This window comes from Ursus maritimus, unplaced genomic scaffold, assembly GCF_017311325.1.
Source record: "Ursus maritimus isolate PB19 unplaced genomic scaffold, ASM1731132v1 scaffold_2, whole genome shotgun sequence".
Classification (NCBI taxonomy): domain Eukaryota; kingdom Metazoa; phylum Chordata; class Mammalia; order Carnivora; family Ursidae; genus Ursus; species Ursus maritimus.
In genome coordinates this window covers 27,176,173-27,195,775 of record NW_024424452.1, presented here as the reverse complement: position 1 = coordinate 27,195,775, position 19,603 = coordinate 27,176,173, and the positions used below count along the sequence as shown (strand labels likewise).

The window sequence follows — 19,603 nt, the reverse complement described above, 5'->3', positions numbered from 1 at the left end:
TTGGGCAAAGGATATATTTCATAGAAAAGGAAGTATAAATGGGCCTTAACACACATAAAAAAGACATTTAACCTGATTCAGAAAAATGCAAACTACAATTATGCTGACATATCATCTCTCACCTTGCAGACTGGCAACAGTCCTTACGTCTGCTAGGAGCCTTGCAGGCAAGGTGTGGGGAAAGAGATACTCTCATGCACTGCTGGTGGGGCTGTAAACTGGCATAATTCCATGGAGGGAAATTTGGCATTATTTATCAAAATGACAATTATACAAACTATCTGGCCCAGAAATCCCACTTTTAGGACTTTAATCTCCAGAAACACTTGCTTGTATGATAAATGACACACGTACAGAGTTACTGGCAGCAACAACGTCTGCGACAGTAAACATGAACAGCAGACAAGTTAAATAAAATATGGTTCATTCATCCAAAGTAAAACTAAACAGCTCTTACAGGAGAAAGTTCCTTGTGTACTGATAAACGACAAACTCCAAGACCTAAATGAAAAAAGCAAGGTACAGAACAACGTAACAGAGTATTTACACACTGGAGGGAATGCAGACACTTTGCTTGTGTACACATACATAGGAAGTATCTCCGAAGAATACACGAGAACAAGCTGGGGGTGAGGTGGGGAGGGGAAGAGTATGAAGGAAATTCCCCTTTTCATCTAAGGCCTCTGTAATTTTAGAATTCACATCAATTTTGGGTTCAGGTGACACGTGCCATCACATCACTGACTGAAAATGGCTTCCGTGGACTCTTTATCTTTTGAAATTTGAAAAAGGAGAATGCATTACTTATCTCCCTCAAAATTAAATTTAAAACAATTAACCATGAAACCAAATAAATAGCTAAGTTAGATGAATAAAAATAAATGGATGATTCACAGACAACGGGACCGGCCACCAACAGATTCAGCTGCGGCAATTCTTAGCAGCCCGAAGCGGAAGCCCGAAGCGGAAGCCAGCAGCAGAGCTCACAGCGGTGTTCTCTGCCCCCTGCCAGCCCCTAACACACGATGCCAGAGAAACTACAGGATTTAGTTTGAGTGAGTGCCTTCCTTTTGAGAAATAGGTGACCTAAAATATATTAAATGTCTCTCTGAAAAGGAAGAAATGAACACTCTTAATATCATAGGTAACTCTGCAGGAAACAGAGCTCTCTGTTTTGGCAACCTGTAAGAATGCTGTTTACCAAAACAAAGGAATGCAATCACCATCGCAATCAAGAACACATATACTTTCAAAGAGAAGCTGCCAACCATCCCGCATTACCGGGTGCTCTGGGGCGCCTCATCTTCATCTCCGTGCATCAGATTCTGAACTAACTGGAGGATGCTCACCATGTCTTGTCCACTGCAGAAAAAGGAGAGAGCTGATGGACAGGTGGAAATAGCGCACATCCCTCACCACTCTATTTCCTTCATTTAAACCAGCTTCGATAAGCTGTTTTCTTTTTTTTAAATTCAGTAGCTATAAGAAGGTGCTTGAGATACGCTAGACATCTTTTAAAAACAAACCTCAGGTTAACTGAATTCTCAATATAACCATGTAATTATTAAATCTTCTACCCAAAGAGGAGATTGATTTCTGAAAATTTCACCAGTAATACTTCAGCACTATTTCTCTACCTGTTCATTTGAATCCAAGGAGAATATTTAATAAGCGTGTTAAAAGAACCAGAAGTTTTTAAAGATGCTGGAAGATCACAAAAGCAGCAAGAACACTGCAATGTCACTGGTATGGCTAGTTTCCTTCCACGCAGGAGTCCTGTCTGGTTGTTCTAACAGACTTACACACGTAATGCAAACACCGTTTATCACCACCTCTTTCCCAAACAGGGAAACTGGAGATCCACTCAGAGTGCAGATTTAGTTCTATCCTACATATGTTATTAAACGCTTATTATATGAGGGGTTGAAAACTTAGGAGAAGAATGTGAATGGCTAAAGTAGTAAGCAATGGCAAGGCAACTTGTAATAACTGTAATGTAAAAATATTATCACTCCGTTAATGAGAATGTGCCTAATAAAAAGTTCTCTTTTGAAAAACAGCACTGTCAAAACAATGCCGCAATACCCCTCCTCCCCAAGGTGCTGACCCTCACGTGAGGGGCTCTGGCTCTTGGACGTGGTGGAGAGAGTGGGTGCTAGTCACGTGACCATGAGCAAGCTGCTGAAACTCCCTAGGCCCCTACACTGCAGAATTGTGAGGACACAATCAGGGCATGAAACACGTTTAACGGTGTGCCTGGCAAAGCGCTATCGCAGACGCTGGCTTTCAGCATTGCTAAGTGCGACACTCCTGCCCCATGGGTTTAATGCCCTCCCATTCTGAGAATGAGAGTTGTTCCTGCTAGCATCTCTTGCAGGGAAAACTTCTGCGGGATTAGTAGAACCCTCTCATTCCTTTCGGGAGATGTGGGAAGAGGGGACTGATAGGATTTGGTTCGTGCTCTCAGCTGCAGAGCCCACTTCACATCCAGAGGGCTTCAAATCAGCACGGTTCAGGCTACACGCAGGAGCGCCTATCTTAAATATTAGTATCTGGGTGTGTTAGATAGTTACACTATTGACACACTGTGATCCTTCCTCCACGCTTTTCTTTTGCAACCTTGTATATATTCATATTCAGGTCAAAGGACAATTGAAGGGAGTTGTACTGTTTACCTATGTGCAGTTTCCTGGTTATTAAAAAAAAAAAAAAAAAAAAAAAAAAGCTTGAGGGAAGCTGGGCTTCCCTTAATTCCAGACTGAGTGCTAACATCCTGTGAACATTTCAGTTACACAGCTACTTATTTTTCTCTGATATTTCTCCTGCTAGCTTAAACCACACAGACTTGACAGATTTGCTTTAGTTGTCAAAAAAATAAATAAATCACTCTCCCTACAAATGATCGAAGTTGACATTTTCATTTTACTGTATTATAAAAATGATACATCTTATCAAATTAACGTACCTCTCACCATAAAGCACAGTCTACTGAATAGATTACGGGTTCCAAGGATGAACTAAGTGTGATAGTCGAGTTATAAGTTTGTGTATCGCTTTTGAGTCATGAGGTTGTTAAATTCTGAATGGGAAATTAAATTAAATCCTGAATGAGAAAGGGGGAGAAGCAGGCAGATTCGGCATTATCACCAACCAGCCAATGGCATTCTGTTTTCTGATGTTACACAGCACAGGACTCTCAATTTGCTTTGTGCTTATCACAACTAAAACTGTCAATCAACAATGGTTTGAAAATCTCGATTTAAAGAAAACACACATCCAACTAAAGTACGTATCTTCATTGCCACCTACCTGCCTTGGAGTGGCCCCGGAATATCTCCTGTTATCTTCTTTCCATTTTCCTCTTCTGCTCTTCTAATTTAAAGGAAATAAAAGACTAGTTGTTCTATCTTATCAAATCTCTAACATTTGAACATGCAAACATGTGACGATGTTGCCTTCAACCTCTTAGTAACTGATGCAGGATTTGAAATACATTTATCACATGTCTTCCCCCATCCCCGTTGCCCTAGAAACCCCCTAGTTTGGGGTATAATTTGAATTTCAGGAAAAGAATATGAAACAAATAACACTCTACCCCATTTCTTGGTTAGCTGATGCTCTATATGACCTAAACACATAGTAAGGAGTATTTACAGCATTTAAGTCAGTATATTAAGTAAATGAAACTCTTAACAGCCAGAACTGAAAATTATGAGTCCTGCCCCTCAATTTCAAAATCTTATAATTACAAAGTACCTTCTAGCCAAAACAAACACCATCTTTAAATTCAGATGAAGCTAAGCTAAGCGTGACATTGTGAAACCAAGAGGTGTTTTTACCAGCAGGAAACCAGTGCCACCAGCTTCACAACAGGCTGAACACGTTTAATAGGGTCACTTCTGTTCCAGGCTCACCTCTGACTGTCCTCTAGCATCTTCATGGCCTCTTTCAAGTTTTTTCCCATCTCAGCTAATGTAGGGTCTGCTATCTGGGAAACAAATTTAAAAAAAGTTAAATTGTAATAATCCCATATTACTTCTGCAACATAATTCATCCAGAAAGATTAAGCTCCAATTTTTTTCTGAATTTATTATATAACATATGGATTTATTATAAAGTACATGTTTTAAAGGTTCTCTATCTTTGTTAAATTTTTTTTTAAAAACTTTATTTAGGGGCCCCGGAGTGGCTCAGTCCGTTAAGTGTCTGCCTTTGGCTCAGGTCATGATCCCAAGGTCCTGGGATGGAGCCCCGCGTCATCCCTGCTCAGCGGAGAGCCTGCTTCTCCCTCTCCCTGCCACTCTGCCTACTTGTGCTCTCTGTCAAATAAATAAAATCTTAAAAAATTAAAATTAAAAAAACTTTATTTTAGAGAGAGGGAGAGAGTACGCATGTGCAAATGGGGGGAGGGGTGCAGAGAGAGAGAGAATCCTAAACAGACTCCTCGCTGAGCATGGAGCCCAACATGCGGCTCGATCTCATGACCCTGAGATCATGACCTGAGTCGAAACCAAAAGTCAGATGCCTAACTGACTTACCTACCCAGGCCCCCCTAAAATACATCTGATTTTAAAATTCGAAAGTACAAACATGTAATGTAAAAAAGTCCACCAGTCCTACTCCCCTGGGGAAGCCACTCAAGTTTGACATGCATCTGTCCAAACTCGCACCTTACCCCTATGAACCTCTGCAACTTGCTTTTTTCTACTTTTTAGTGAACATGGTTCCATGTCAGTATATATCCACTTCATTTGTAGTGGTAACACCATATTCCACTCTATGGATATATCATTATTTAACCAGTCTTGAATTAATGTTAGATTATTCCAGTTTTACACTCTTAGACGCAAGGTTCAGAAAAATATGTATAGTATGCTATTTGTTTTATTGCTGTAGTAGGCTGAAAAATGGCCTCCCAAAAGAGATTCACATGGTAATACCCTGGAACTTGTGAATGTTACCTTATATGGCAAAGTCCTTGCAGATGTGATTAAGTTAAAGATCTAGAGACGGTGAGATTACCCGGAATTGTCCCGGTGAGCTCTAAATGCAGTCACATGTATCCAGCTAAGAGAGAAGTAGGAGACTACATACATACGCACACACACACACGAGAAAGCTATGTAAAGACGCAGCAGAGGGAGATCTGAAGGTGCTGGTCTCAAAAACTGGAGTGACGGGGCCACGAACCAGGGAATGAGTGCTGGCAGGCAACATAAACTGGCACAAGAAAGGGACTCTCCCCTAGAACCTCTGGAGGGATTTCAGCCCAGTGATACAGAATGTAAACTTCTAGCCTCCAGAACTGTGGGGAAAGACATTTCTGTTGTCCTAAGGCACCCGGTTTGTGCTCATTTGTCACAGTAGCCACAGGAAACCAATATCCTCATAAATCCAGAAGTGATTCCATAAACTCTGCAAGCTTACACAGCTGGTCACGGTGACTGCCTCCAGAGAAGGGAACTGGAAGGATGGGCATCAGGTCAGAGGGAGTCTTTTCAGCTCACATCTTTTTGTTCTTTTCAGATTTTAGTACCAAGTGTACCTCTAGCTCCCGCTCAAAAAATAAATAAGACAAAATTTCTAAAAATCTTACAAAATTAAACAAACTCATTTTCCTTTCTTTCTTCTTAATCTCCCTTGCAGTCTTAAGGCAGACGATCTGGTTGTCTTGAATCTCAATACAAGCTGGGTTATAAATAGTTAAGAGACTTTCTTTGTCCCCCTCTTAACTCTTCCTTCCGGTGTATTTACGCTCTTTTCCCTTCAGACTGCCTCCTGTACCTTATCATATCTTATATGGAGTAAGTGTACAATAGGTTGTGTTACAGTTAGCACTGCAGTAACTCCTCAAAATTGTTTTGTATTGTTTTGTTTTTTTTCCTCAAAATAGTTTTGTATTGTTTTTTTTAAGAAAGGGAGAGGAAGAGAGAATCTTAAGTAGGCTTCATGCCCAGGGCAGAGCCTGACACGGGGATCGATCTCACAACCCTGAGATCATGACCTGAGCCAAAATCAAGAGTTGGACACTTGCTTAACAGAGTGACCCAGGCACCCGTCTCCTTAAAACTGTTTTTAAGAAATGCTACTCGGTTTATCCATGTAAGTGTGGAAAAATGTTAACTTTCGGGATTTACTCCAGGGATTTTCCACTTGTGTTCTTCTGAGTCTTAAGACTCCCCGGAAGAACTTTGGGGAAGTAGGGATGGGTAGGCAGTTGGGGCTTTTAGCTCCCTGCCCCCCATTAAGGAGATCACATTTGTTTTATAACAACAAGAGTTTTAACTTTCACTTATAGAAGAAATCACTGAAAAAAGAAGAAAGAAAGAAAGAAAGAAAGAAAGAAAGAAAGAAAGAGAAAGACAGAAAGACAGACATGTAAACCTTTGGTGTACTGTTTGAGAAGTGTAGAAACTAAGACTCAGAGAGGTAAAGTGACTGGCCTAAGGTCACAGAGTTAAGAGATGACAGAGCGGTGCCAGAAACCTGGTTTCCTGACCCCTGTTTCTGACCTATCACGCGGACTCCCAAAACAGACCGCAAAATAACCACGTAGCCACATCCAATATGATTTTACACAGGACAGAAAAATCATTTTAAAACTGGTGTTTCCAATATAGTTCACGATTTAACTGTAACTGTGAGATGGGTTAGAAAGCAATCTCAGATGGTCTCAGTGTTCTCAGTTAACGATTCTGAGTAGGATGAGAAACAGACAATGGTCAAGAGAATGTATCTGAACTCCTCAGTCCACTGGTCATGTTCCTTATTATCCTCATCCCCTGTGACCCTCCAGGGTGTTTCCAATCATCTGGCCAAATGAAAAGATAAACAGTTCTGCTTGATCAACCAAACTTCCATGTTTCATGCTTTTAACACTTGCCCTGTCTGAAATGTCCTTCTGCCTTTTCTCTCTCTAGCTATTAAATCACAATTCAATACTTCCAAGAAACTTTTTGTATTCTCTTTAAACGTATCAATACCATTTTTGCTAAACCAAAGAATCTGGACCTGCTGCCTGACAAGGATTGTATTTATGGGGACAACGAAAGAGAACACGTGAAACTGGGGCCATTCTAAAATGCAAATGTCATTTAACCTTAGGATTCCTTAACATCCTTGACTGTGAATTGTTTTAGAGATGATCTTTCTAGTATATTCTCTCCAATTAGATTATAAGCTTCCTGAAGGCAGTGATTCAGACTCCTACTAATTTTGACTGTTTTTGTAGGACTAGGGGTCTCAAGTCAGCTTGATTCTTGGACTGTCATGTTATCTCTGAAACCCCTTAGGAAGGGACAGCATAATGGGTATCAACATACCGGCTCTAAGTGCAACACAGCTAACGTTTCCTACAGGATTGGAACAGTTTTTCAGTTGAGAGTAGACAAAACAGTTGACTTAGTTTAGAATTCACTTCTTATGAACAATGTGGTGACAAGACGCTTAACGCTGTGAAAGGCAGGAGGAAAATGCAGCTTTGCGTTTCCCCAAGTGAGTCTCTCTGTAGAGCACACGCTCATTCAAACGAATGGCTTACGTTTAAATTCTGCTGGCCCCTCCTCTCTTTTAGGAAGTGCAGTCAAGGGTGGAGCAGGTGGCAGAAAGTGGGTGGCTAGGGAAAATAACATTTATAGTTATCTTTCAGTAAATTAAATGTGAATATGATGGGACTCCAATGCCACACAACCTCAAGGGCCTGTGTTAACTGGATAAATCCAAAATATAGTGTTATCCAGCTGCAGGATAATAATACACCCTGTCAAGGAACGATCTAGGAAAAACGTCTATTTGTTAATCGGTTCCTTAAAACTAAAAACCATGTCTCCATAGGCTTCTAGTGAGGGTGGCCGTGCTTACCTAATTCACATTTCTTACCCTCAGTACCTGCTACGGTGCCAGACAAGGCAGCTGTTAATCAACAACAGCAGGGCAACGGCCAGACACAAACCTAAACGAGTGAAAAATTAAGTTTGTATAAAGGTATCTATTCAGGGGACCCCTAGGTGGCTCAGTCAGTTACGCATCTGCCTTTGGCTGAGGTCATGATCTCAGGGTCCTGGGATCAAGTCCCACATCAGGCTCCTTCCTCAGTAGGGAGCCTGCTTCTCCCTCCGCCTGTTGCTCCCCCTGCTTGTGCTCTGACAAATAAATAAATCTTTTTAAAATAAATTTTAAGAAGTAGACTGTTTTAAAAAAAGATATTATTCAGTATTTATTTATTTATTTATTATTTAAGATTTTATTTATTTATTTGACAGAGACAGCAAGCGAGAGAGGGAACACAAGCAGGGGGAGTGGGAGAGGAAGAAGCAGGCTCCCAGCGGAGAAGCCTGATGTGGGGCTCGATCCCAGAACGCTGGGATCACGCCCTGAGCCGAAGGCAGATGCTTAACAACTGCACCACCCAGGCGCCCCTATTATTCAGTATTTAGATTAAGACTGTTTTAGGATTTTGAAGGGAAAAAGACAGTATTCTGTGCTAGGTTCCTAGGAAGAACGTCCTATCATTTTTTTTAATCCTTAGCACCAAGCACAGGATCTGGCAAGGAAAAAGGGCTCAATGAGCTTTGTGATCCTTAATAATTACTAATAGTTACTGGACTGCTTATTATATTCCAGGCATTATGCCAACTAATACTTTTATATGCATTACTTCCTGACTAACCCAAAGGCAGTTAGTATGCTTTAGGGCCAGTATTTATTTTTTTTTTTAATTTAAATTCAATTAATTAACATAGTGTATTACTAGTTTCAGAGGTAGAGTTCAGTGATTCATCAGTCTTATAAAATACCCAGCACTCATTACATCACGTGTCTTCCTTAATGTCCACCTCCCAGTTCCCCATCACCCCAACCCCCCTCTGCTCCAGCAACCCTCAGTTTGTTTCCTATGATTAAGAGTCTCTTATGGTTTGTCTCCCTCTCTGATTTCATCTTGTTTTATTTTTCTCTCCCTTATCCTGTGACCCTCTGTTTTGTTTCTTAAATTCCACATATGAATGAGATCATACGATAACTGTTTCTCTGACTTATTTCACTTAGCATAATACCCTTTAGTTCCATCTATGTGGCTGCAAATGGCAAGATTTCAATTTTTTGATATCTGAATAGTATTACACTGTGTGTGTATATATATATATATATACACACACACACACACACACACACACACACACACACCACGTCTTCTTTATCCATTCATCTGTCATGGACATCTGGGCTCTTTCCACAGTTTGGCTATCGTGGACACTGCTGCTATAAACATTGGGGTGTAGGGCGAAAATTTAAAATAAAGCCTGTACTACCCTAAAACTAGTGCTCTTAACCACTACGCAACACGGCTTTTCAAATTTATCAAATAAGTAAACAAAGCAACTCACACTTTGGAAAAGCCCTGCACTCAAGAGTTTTAATTAGAGCTAGGGCCTCCCCTCACCTTTTTAAAAGTAGGCTCCATGTCAAGCATGGAGCCCAAGGCAGAACTTGAACTCATGATCCGGAGATCAAGACCTGAATTGAGATCAAGAGTCAGATGCTCAACCAACTGAAACACCTAGGGGCCCAGGCCTCGATTTAAAGATGATACTTGCTTAATGTATTCACCTAGATAAAAAGTATATCAGAAGGCTCTCCCTATTGGGAAAATTTCAGTGTCAACTAGATGACCAAAAACTTGCCATGCAAACCAGGGCATTTTCAACAGTGAAGGAAGCACTATTAATAATTAAGCCATGACAATAGGTATAAACAGGGACAGTCCTGGGCCAACCCGGATGTGCAGTTACCCTGGCCTTCACTAAAACTAAAATGTTCACTCTAGAGCTCACGCCCTTGTTCCACCTAGCAGAGCCCATGCAAATGTCTCTGGTCATGGCTGTCTGAGCTACGAGGTAAAATCAAAGACAACATATAATTTGCAAGTAGTGCACTTGAAGTGCAAGTCTTGCTAAGACTTCTTTTCCTACCTACAAACACATCTGAATCCATTTTCCCCTCACTGAAATACTGAGTAAAGTGACCTGACTAAAAATCCGGGGCCTACCAGAAACAACTTCTGAAAAAAAGGTCCCTCTGTTAATGAAATGGTCAACAGATTCCAACCAACCCTTTCGAGGCCAGGGGTCTTCAGCTGCTTCTTTTCTATTGCTTTCCTTTTCTATTGTTGACCCTAACCAAGCCAGTCCAGGTTGTAAAGTATGTGAGTGTGGGGTTTTCAGGTGGTTTTCTAGGAAAGGGAGCTGGATACCCATGGCCTCTGCTCACCCTGGGTCCCTAAGCCTTAAAGAGGCTTGCGGCAATCATACTGTTAAAAAAACAACCAAAACGATGCAACAAAGCATTTACAGAGTGTGTGTACCTAATCACAAAACCACTAAATGCTCATTACTGAGGATTCACAGACAGCTATTAGACTGTTAGTCATTAGATTGTAAATTTATAAATTATATTTCAGTTATGGCTGATTCTGCTGTGTAATGAAGTGGATTCAGTATTTTTGCTTCAATTATATCTAACAAAGACGTGTGGTATGGCTTAATGCAATTTCAAGGCTAAGAAGAACCATTCAATTGTTCATACAGTAATTGTCACAGAATTGAAACAGCTCATTTTGTAAAACAAGCTCCACCGTTCATTGTATAAACATTTAAGAGCCATTTTTAACTAGTTGATTTTCATCACTTTCAGTCAGTGTGGAATTGTAAAATATCCTGCCACTATCAGAAGAAGAAATATTGGACTTGTAATGTTAAAACACCACCAATTAAAGTTCTCAATTTAAACGCTAGAGGAACAGTCAAATGCAAGGTAAAATAGTCAAAGTAGTCAGGGAGTAATTCTCAAGTTTTCTAAAGGCTAGTAGGAAGTTCTAAATTTATCTGGAACAGGGCTGTTATGGATTAATGAAAAAATCATTTTTGCTTTTGGCTAGAATTTTATCAATTCAGTAGAAAGTTAACACTGGCACTATTCCTACCCTTATTTGGAATACACTCTATTTATTGTTTTGTTCTATTTCATTTTTTAAAAACTGCTGGTCATGACCTGCTAAGGTGAGCCGACATCCCATACACAGGATGTAACCTGTAGTATGGATGGTGGTAGTTACTAACAACCAGATAAACAATCATTTGTTAATAAAGTTTATTTACCAAGAAGTTGTTTATAAGAACCTTTCAAAAGTGGAAACTGCAGTAGAAAAAGAATGTTGGGGCATAAAATGTGGGAACTATTGCTCTATAGTCACTTTTAAAATGTTCTCAGCTTTCGAGCATGCTTAATCGAGCTCTTGTATACATTCTCTTCAGTCAAACCAAGTGTGACAACAAAAATCATGTATTTACTTTCATGAATTAGGGAAGAAAATAACACCTCGAACCCTGAATTCATAGACACTACTGTTCAGCAAAATCTAAGTTAAAAAGGGGGCGGGGCAGATTATAGGAACAGAAAGCATATCCAGGATTCACTGTAGAGAGGCACAAGGGAACTTTTAAGGGAGATGCAAATGTTCCATATCTTGATCTTGCTGGTGGTGATAGGTTTGTATATAATCGCCAAAACTCAAAATGTATCATTAAGGTGGGTATTTTTATTATACATAAACTGTCCCTCAATTTAAAAAAGGTGGGTGAATTGATTTAAAGTCATTTAGAAGAAATATTAAGCAAATACTAGTGCAAACGGTACAACGGATGTGGCAAAATTCAAAGATGGTACATGAATAAGTGCTATTTGGGAAGTACAGAGCTAACCCTTTAAAGAGAAGCAGCCCCCAGAGGAGAGGGAAAAAGGAAGCCCAAAATGTAATTTTAAAATATAAAAATCTCAAAATTCATCAATAGAAGTAAATGATACTGTAGTTTCAATAAACTTTTTCAGGGGAGGAATGTTCATAATTGGGGAGTTCTAAGACTGTTGGCAAAGAACTAAAGCATATGAGAATACCAGCTGCTCACAATGGACAGAAGACTGTGTCATCAAATGCTAGTTTACAACACACGCATCAGACACGTTAAAAGAAAAAATCACCACCTGGGTGCTTGAGTGGCTCAGTCGGTTAAGAATCTGCCTTTGGTTCAGGGGGGCATGATCCTGGGGTCCTGGGATCGAGCCCCACATCGGGCTCCCTACTCAACAAGGAGTCTTCTTCTCCCGCTCCCTCTGCCTCCCACCTGGCTGCTGCCCTTTGTCAAATAAACAAACAAACAAAAATCTTAAAAAAAAAAAAAAAAAACCACCTTTCTTCAATCAATCAAAGCAATCAGAAAAAACTCTGAAATCCTGTTTCTTTCTTTTCTTTTAAAAGATTTTATTTATTTATTTGAGAGAGAGAGAGCAGGAGCCAGGGGAGGGGCAGAGAAGCAGACTCCCCACTGAGCTGAGAGCCCAACTTGGGACTGGATCCTGGGACTCGATCCCTGGACTCCAGGATCATGACCTGAGCCAAAGGCAGCCACTTAACCAACCGAGCCACCGAGGTGCCCCCAAATCCTGTGTTTCTTACATACGAAGTACTGGGGACTTTCAATCTTTCTAAACAAGGTAAATCCTGGAGAGTGACAATCATGCAACGATCATCAACTCTCTCAAAATCATTTATTTTCCTCCTGAGTGAAAACATAAATGTGCCTGCTATCCAGCACTAGTTCAACAAGTACCCCAATACTACACATCTCTGAGAAGCTCCAAGCACACAGCAGCAGCTGCTCCAGGACCACAGCTGTTCCTTTCAGGTCAAGGACAAGAGAAACTTTTTGACAGGGATTCTCTGGGAAGTTGATATAGCAAACCTGGCCTGCCTTTTTGGAATCTCAATGTCTACATTGTGGATACTTTTGCCTGATTTCAACAGAAAAGTTTTTCATCAAGAACTAGACACTACTGTCTGTGTCTTCTAAGAATTGGATACTCTTGGAAAACCTTTTTAACTATCACGGACTCTATGCTTGAGTGTGTCTGTAAGAACACGAAGACATACTGTGATCACTGGCTCATTAAGTAGCTTAATATCCCTAGTTGAAGAGGGATATTCAAATATTGCATGGGGCATTAGTATTTAATCTTACCAATTCATCAAGAGGCAAAAAAGAACATATGGGGAAAAGAAGGGACAAAAATAGACGGCAGAGAAGTTAGAATCTGGTAGAGATAAGGAGGCAGCACTGAGTAACACCAGATCAAACCTGTCACAGAAGCATAAAGAGGGTTAAAAAAGGGCGTTCAAATCACTCACCTTAAGATATGTGGGAATGCTAGGGATCCAAGTCTAAATTTCAACAAATGTATTCCTAGAGACCACTTTTCTGGAGAATCAATTCATTCAGGCTTTATATATACCATGAATAAATGCTTCCCAACAACTACACAGATGGAAAAGTACCGCACACCAGGCAAGCTCTATTTCTAAGACGTTTACTAGTTCATCTGGAATCACACACTTATTCTGGAACACAAAAAAACTGCCTACAGAAAAGCATGCCATCGTCACTTGAAAATAGAAGTCTTTCACTGAGATGTGCTTCTTTTAGGGAGCGCTTCCTAGGACTCGCTGGGGATGGAATCAGAAGATAAAGATATCCATTATCCTCACCAATATCACTCTGTCCCATACTGAACTGGAACTCTGTAGAACTCATGGGGCTAGCCTTATCTTTCTGAGGAAAGGAACCCATCGATTCCGAAGCCTTTGTGTGTTATCTATGTATCTTCAGACCTTTAAAGCTGAACTGTGTGAAACGCCTACATTCAACTGTTTTTAATGCACAAAACCCACAACTTCAGAGGAGTCCACCTAATACAATGTCCAGTCTAATAAGTAATTCAGTCTCACTAGGATCCTGAGATCACTGGAGCTAAATGTTCAATGTCATGGAGTTGCATTTATTTTTTAAGTAGGCTCCATGCCCAGCAGGGAGCCCAACACCAGACTTGAACTCATGACCCTGAGGTAGAGACCTGAGCTGAAATCAAGTCGGACATTCAACCCAACTGAGCCACCCATGCACCCCACGGAGTTGCATTTTAAAGTGAAGGCTTTATTTTGTTGTTTCTGCTTTTCAACATATAGGAAGAAGGTTATATTTGACAAGTGTACTCCTCTCTCAGTCCTTTTAAACTCAGAATGCATTTTCCACAGAAATAAAAAGTGGACAGGGTCCCAGGACAGACTTCAAGGACTATCCAATTTTAAGGCAACTAAATACTTAGCATTTAATAAAGCAAAATACAACTGCAATAACAGAAATCAAACCAAAAAAATTAAAAATACTGAATATTTTCATTTTGAATCTTACTTGGAAAAAGTAGATGTAAGCTAGAGTTTGGACATTTTCAAAGTGATTGGAAACGTATTTTTTAACATCTGATTTAACTTCAAATGTGAAACAGGTTTCCTTTCCCTTATTTTCTACCAGCAATTAATACAAGGCACAATCGTATTATAAAGTAAGCATTTACATTTCATTTATCTTTTTAAAAAACTCTAGAAAAGCCATGGTTCTGATATTCTACCTAAAGAATTTCTTCTATAAAAATCTTTCCTGGGGCGCCTGGGTGGCACAGAGGTTAAGCTGTGGCGTGGTCCTGGCATTATGGGATCGAGCCCCACATCGGGCTCCTTCACTATGAGCCTGCTTCTTTCTCTCCCACTCCCCCTGCTTGTGTTCCCTCTCTCGCTGGCTGTCTCTATCTCTGTCAAATAAATAAATAAATAAAATCTTTAAAAAAATAAATAAAAATAAAAATCTTTCCTGGTCACTCAATTCCATGCATTCCCCATTTTTTCCTTAATACTTTTTACCCCACCTTGCTATACAAAGATTTGTCTAAACATGCATGACCCTACCAGAACATAACCTCCTGAAAGGATCAGGTCTTACCTTGTGTTTCTCTCAGCACTGGGCTCTGACCACAGCTGGCCTTCAATAAAAAATATAAATCAAAGCAGGCTACTGCTTTAGGTGAAAACAGCTGACATTAAACTCAGGCAACTCCTCTCTATAATTTTAACTCATAATCCTAGATATGGTGGCACACACACCGGACTCGGGATCATCAACAGCTCTGTCACTGACTGCCTCTGCAATCTTGAATAAACCAAAAATCACTGAGGCCATAAAGTTTTAGGATCAGGAACTTTGTACCATGTTTTCCCGGACACCCAGCATCTGGTAATCATTTACCACTTCAGCCACCACACACCTGTATGCAAAACCCTTACATTATGATGATATAGGGATCAGCTTTAAACGAATGGTAAAATTTCAGGCTATCATCTCCTGTTCCCTTTTCTATGTAAGGTCTACAAACTCAGACCACAGAAAATGGTTCTTTCTTTCATTGATTCATTCATTCATTTTCTTTTTTCACTTGAAGAAGGTTATTTCAAACATGTCTAATAGGGGTTCCTTTCGTTAGCTTTTAAAATAAAAAACAGGAATAGAAATTCTGGTAGTCTCTCTCAGTAATAATCAGGAATGTTCCAGTCATGTTCCTATTGCTTCTTATAAACTTTCAAGGATGAAAAATTTTCCAAAATCAGGTCCAAAGTGGTGGGGGTTTGCTCAGAATGAGTACAAGAAAAAGTAATGGGCTAAGCTGCAATGACTTCAATCAGAAGCAGGGTCACAGTTGCCTCTCATAGAGACAAGAATTAAACACGCAACAAGTGAACCAGCCCCACTCTATAGTGCTGCCCAAGAGAATCGTCTGTGGTCATGGAAATGTTCTACAACTGCACTGTCTGGTAGTGCGGCCACAAGCCACACGGTGACTATCGAGCACCTGAAATATGCCGACTGAGGAAATGAATTTTAGATTTTATTTAATATTAACTAATCTAAATTTAAGTAGCCAAATGGGGCTAGCGGCTACCATACTGAACAGTGCAGCTCCAGATTCTCTAAGTCAGTGGGTCTCAACCAGAGACAGTCTCCCCTACCCCCAGGGAACAATTTCTCATTTGGTGACTTTGGTTCTCACACTGTGAGAAATGCTACTAGTAGAGGCCAGGGATGCTGCTCAACGTGCTACAACGCACAGGACAGCTTCTCACAACAGAGCATTATCCGGCCCAGAAGGCCAGCAGGGCTGAGTTTAAGTTTACTCAAGGCTGGAATTAAAGTACATGCAAATAATTTGCAATACACTTTGTCCAAACGTAACACCCAGGAAGAACGAGCTTTCCCAAGCAACAGGAAAAGGTCTAGGCTGCTGTACAAGTTTAAAGTAGCAGGTTTTTACTAAAAAGTGTATGTAGATGTGTTAACTTATTAAGATCTAAAACATCAGAATAGTTACTTCCTGTGGCATTTTTTAAACTTGATTATTAACGTAAGTAAACACTGTGAGACTATGTGACTGGGCCTTGTTCCTTATGAGGTGGACACAGAGTACTGGGGGCTGAGGCTCCTACACCTGCTCCTCCAGTCTGAATGCCTTGCCCCTTCACTGACCTGTCTTGCTTTCTTAAGACCCCACTAATTTCATATGCAATGGATAGTACTGTGAAAGAAAAGCAATCAAGACAAGAAAACGGCTCTGTCATCGCAGGCCTCACATCTACATATTATCTAAAGAGAACGCAAACGAGTACGGAATTATATTTGGACCAAAGGAAATGTAATGATTCTACTAAATGATGATGGACTACTACATTTTAGAGAGAGCAATTACTTGAAATTAGAGGATTGGAATCAAATAACATCGTGGTTTCTGTAGCCAGTATAAATTATGCAAGAATCAGTTTAAACGGGATCATTCAGAACTGCTCACTAGCTTATATTAGCAATGTAGAATTTAGCCCAGAATAGCCTATTCCTCAAAGAAACAGGAATAACGGACACAATTCTATGTTTTTACGTTGATTCAAACTATTTTTCAGAACATGAAATCCTCAACATTCATATTGTAGCAATTCTTTTTCTTTTCTGCCCACTTAGCACCAACAGAAATTGTGCATTACATGTGAGGCCCTCTATTGCTTCAGGGAATATAAAAATAAGACACAGTCTTAGTTCTGAAAAACTTACATTCAGAATTTCCACACTGGCCTAAGGCAGAAACTTCCAGCCCACACATTCTGAATTCCTCAAAGATCACTGCCATTTTTATGAATGCTCCAGACTGAAGCATTCTCGAGTTTCAGCACCTCTTCAGATCTTCACTTTTACGATCTTTTACCATCAATTAACATTAACAGGGAGAAACCAGTATCATTGACTAATTAAATGCCAGAAAAGGAGTATTTAAAGTGGGATTCCAAACCACTCTGTTTTTGCAGATTTGCCTATAAAAAACTATCCTTGGAAGAAATATCACGCCAGTTCTTTAGGCTTCTAACTGAAAAGACACAAAGCCCATCCTGTCTTATGAAACTGGACAGAAAACAACACTGAAGAGGCAATCTTAGCATCATTTTATATTCAACTACTGGCGTTACACTTATGATCTAGACCAGGGGTTCTCAGCCTCAGCGCGACTAACATTTTAAGAAGGTATTCTCTGGTATCGAAGGTGTCCTGTGCAAGGTGGGATGTTTTGCAGCAACCTTGGCCTCTACCCACTAGATGCCAGCAGCACCTCCCTACCCCCCCCCCCAGTTGTGACAATCAAAAAGGTCTCCAAACAAGCTGCCAAATGTCCCCTAGGGAACAAAACTGCAACCGTGGTTGAGAATCACTAACCTAGCCTGTAACTCAAGTACCACAAGGTAGACACTGTGTACTAATCAAAAGCCTGGAAAGACTTTATTCCTACCCAGAAAAACACTTAACATTAAAAACATTATCTTTTTTTTTTAAAACATTTTATTTATTTATTTGACAGAGAGACAGCCAGTGAGAGAGGGAACACAAGCAGGGGGAGTGGGAGAGGAAGAAGCAGGCTCCCAGCAGAGGAGCCTGATGCGGGGCTCGATCCCGGAACGTGGGGACCACACCCTGAGCCTAAGGCAGATGCTTAACGACTGAGCCACCCAGGCCCCCCTATCTTTTTCTTTTCTTGACTGCCTTCCACCCAATTTATGCGAAACCTGAGGTGTAAGCTATACCACTTTGTGCACTGGCTGAACTGGTACAATTACTCCCTTCAACTTTCCAGTGACAAGGAAACCAATCTACAGCAGCTGCCACACTAAACACCACCACCACCACCACGACAAAGTATGTCATTTCTGCCAGTTCAAAATCAAAATAAGGCTGCACTGCTCCCAAATTCTGCATACACAGAAGAGCTGGGTCTGCACGAGCCGGCTCCCAAGCTTGAGGAAAAAGAACTTAGAGGGCAGGCAGAATGCCAGGTTCTGAAGACAGGTATCCATAAAGGGATCCAAGCACTGGTTCTCATTTACGAGCCCTAAATCCGGGACAATTAGAACCCATTCCCCTTGCCTGAGCAGTCAACCAGGGACATCCCGCTGCTGCTTCCCTCAAGGCGGACTAGAGGAAAGCAAGGCTATCAAGGGGATGTAGGATCCCCCCCCTCCACGGAAAGGGGGAGCCACAAGCTGTGGAGTAGCAACCCCCAAAACGCAATTCACCATCTACAGGAGACCCACGCCTTACTTGACCTCGGTCGGGGGGGGATGGTCTTCACAGGTGTTCACAAACTACAGCGTCAGAATCACGTGGGGGAACTTGTTAAACAGGCACATCCCCGTCCCTCCACCATGAGGGTCCGACCCGACAGCCGAATATCTGGGTGTTTACCGAGGGCCCCAGGTGATTCCTAGTTACGCTTAAGTTGGAAAACCACCGCTTAAAGATTGTTTCCCCCCTAACTTGGAGACCACAGAAAACCTACACGCTTGCAGTTGGCTCCGAAACCACGGGGACTTCTGTCCAGGCTCTTCTGGGGCCGCAAGGGGTTAGCTCTGTCATCCCAAAGGGTGAGCCGAGCTCGGGCAGGCCCCAAGGTCGGCCCCGCGGCCCCCGTACTGGGCTCCGGGCAGAAGCGGCCCGGCCTCTCTCGGCCCACGGGGACCCGAGGGACTCCCGGCCCCGTGACGTGACCAGGCCTCAGCCGCGAGCGCCCTGCCGGACGCCCTCGCGGTCAGGCCTCCTCAGGCAGGGCCAGTTAGCCCCCGGGCCCCTCCCCGGTCACAATGGCAGCTCGCGACCGGGAAACAGTCGCCCCGGGGGCGAGAGGCCCCCGGGCCGCAGCGCCGCCCCCCAGCCCGAGTACGGACCTTCTCCAGTGACGCGTCCATGGCTGAGGCGGCCGGCGGAGCCCGATGGAGGCTCCGCGGTCTGGGCGCTACTTCCGCCTCCCGCGGCCCGCCGCGGTTTCCACGCTGGCAGCGCTGACGTCCCCCGCGGCCGCCGCCGGCGGGGCGGAGACGAGGAGGAGCAGCCTGGCGTCGCCGCGGGGTGGGAAATCTGCGGGTCTTGGGGAGGCGGGGCGGGGCCCCCTCGGGGTGGGCGGGGCCCTCTGGGCTTCCGTACCTGGCCGTCACGCCGGCCAGCCCTAACGTTCCCAGGTGAGGGGGGGCGGCACGGTGGAGCCGCTCCAAACTTTCAGAAGTCTGTCGCAGGCGTCGGGGTAGACATATAATAACCGCAAGTGACCAATCTTGCACTGAGAGGCGGGAAATGCTAGTGAC

The 19,603-nt window shown here is 42.1% G+C and overlaps 1 protein-coding gene and 1 non-coding gene across 3 annotated transcripts in view; both read right to left on the bottom strand.

Annotated features, from left to right (window-relative positions):
- Positions 1-19,395, bottom strand: part of PDXDC1 (pyridoxal dependent decarboxylase domain containing 1) — a 52,345-nt gene extending 32,950 nt beyond the window's left edge. The window contains exons 1-4 of one of the 2 annotated variants that reach the window (XM_040635296.1): positions 19,190-19,395; positions 3,915-3,988; positions 3,310-3,372; positions 1,282-1,362 (exon numbers count right to left, since the gene is read on the bottom strand). In XM_040635296.1, coding sequence (XP_040491230.1) covers positions 1,282-1,362; positions 3,310-3,372; positions 3,915-3,988; positions 19,190-19,210 — 239 coding nt within the window. In that variant the 5' untranslated portion in view covers positions 19,211-19,395. Of the gene's footprint in view, positions 1-1,281; positions 1,363-3,309; positions 3,373-3,839; positions 3,989-19,189 lie in introns of both variants that reach the window. The other variant, XM_040635297.1, reaches the window with a different exon arrangement.
- LOC121104081 lies at positions 677-746 on the bottom strand. The gene has a single exon (XR_005836459.1). It is a non-coding gene; the product is annotated as a small nucleolar RNA SNORD45 (small nucleolar RNA).
- Positions 19,396-19,603: the final 208 nt, after the last annotated feature.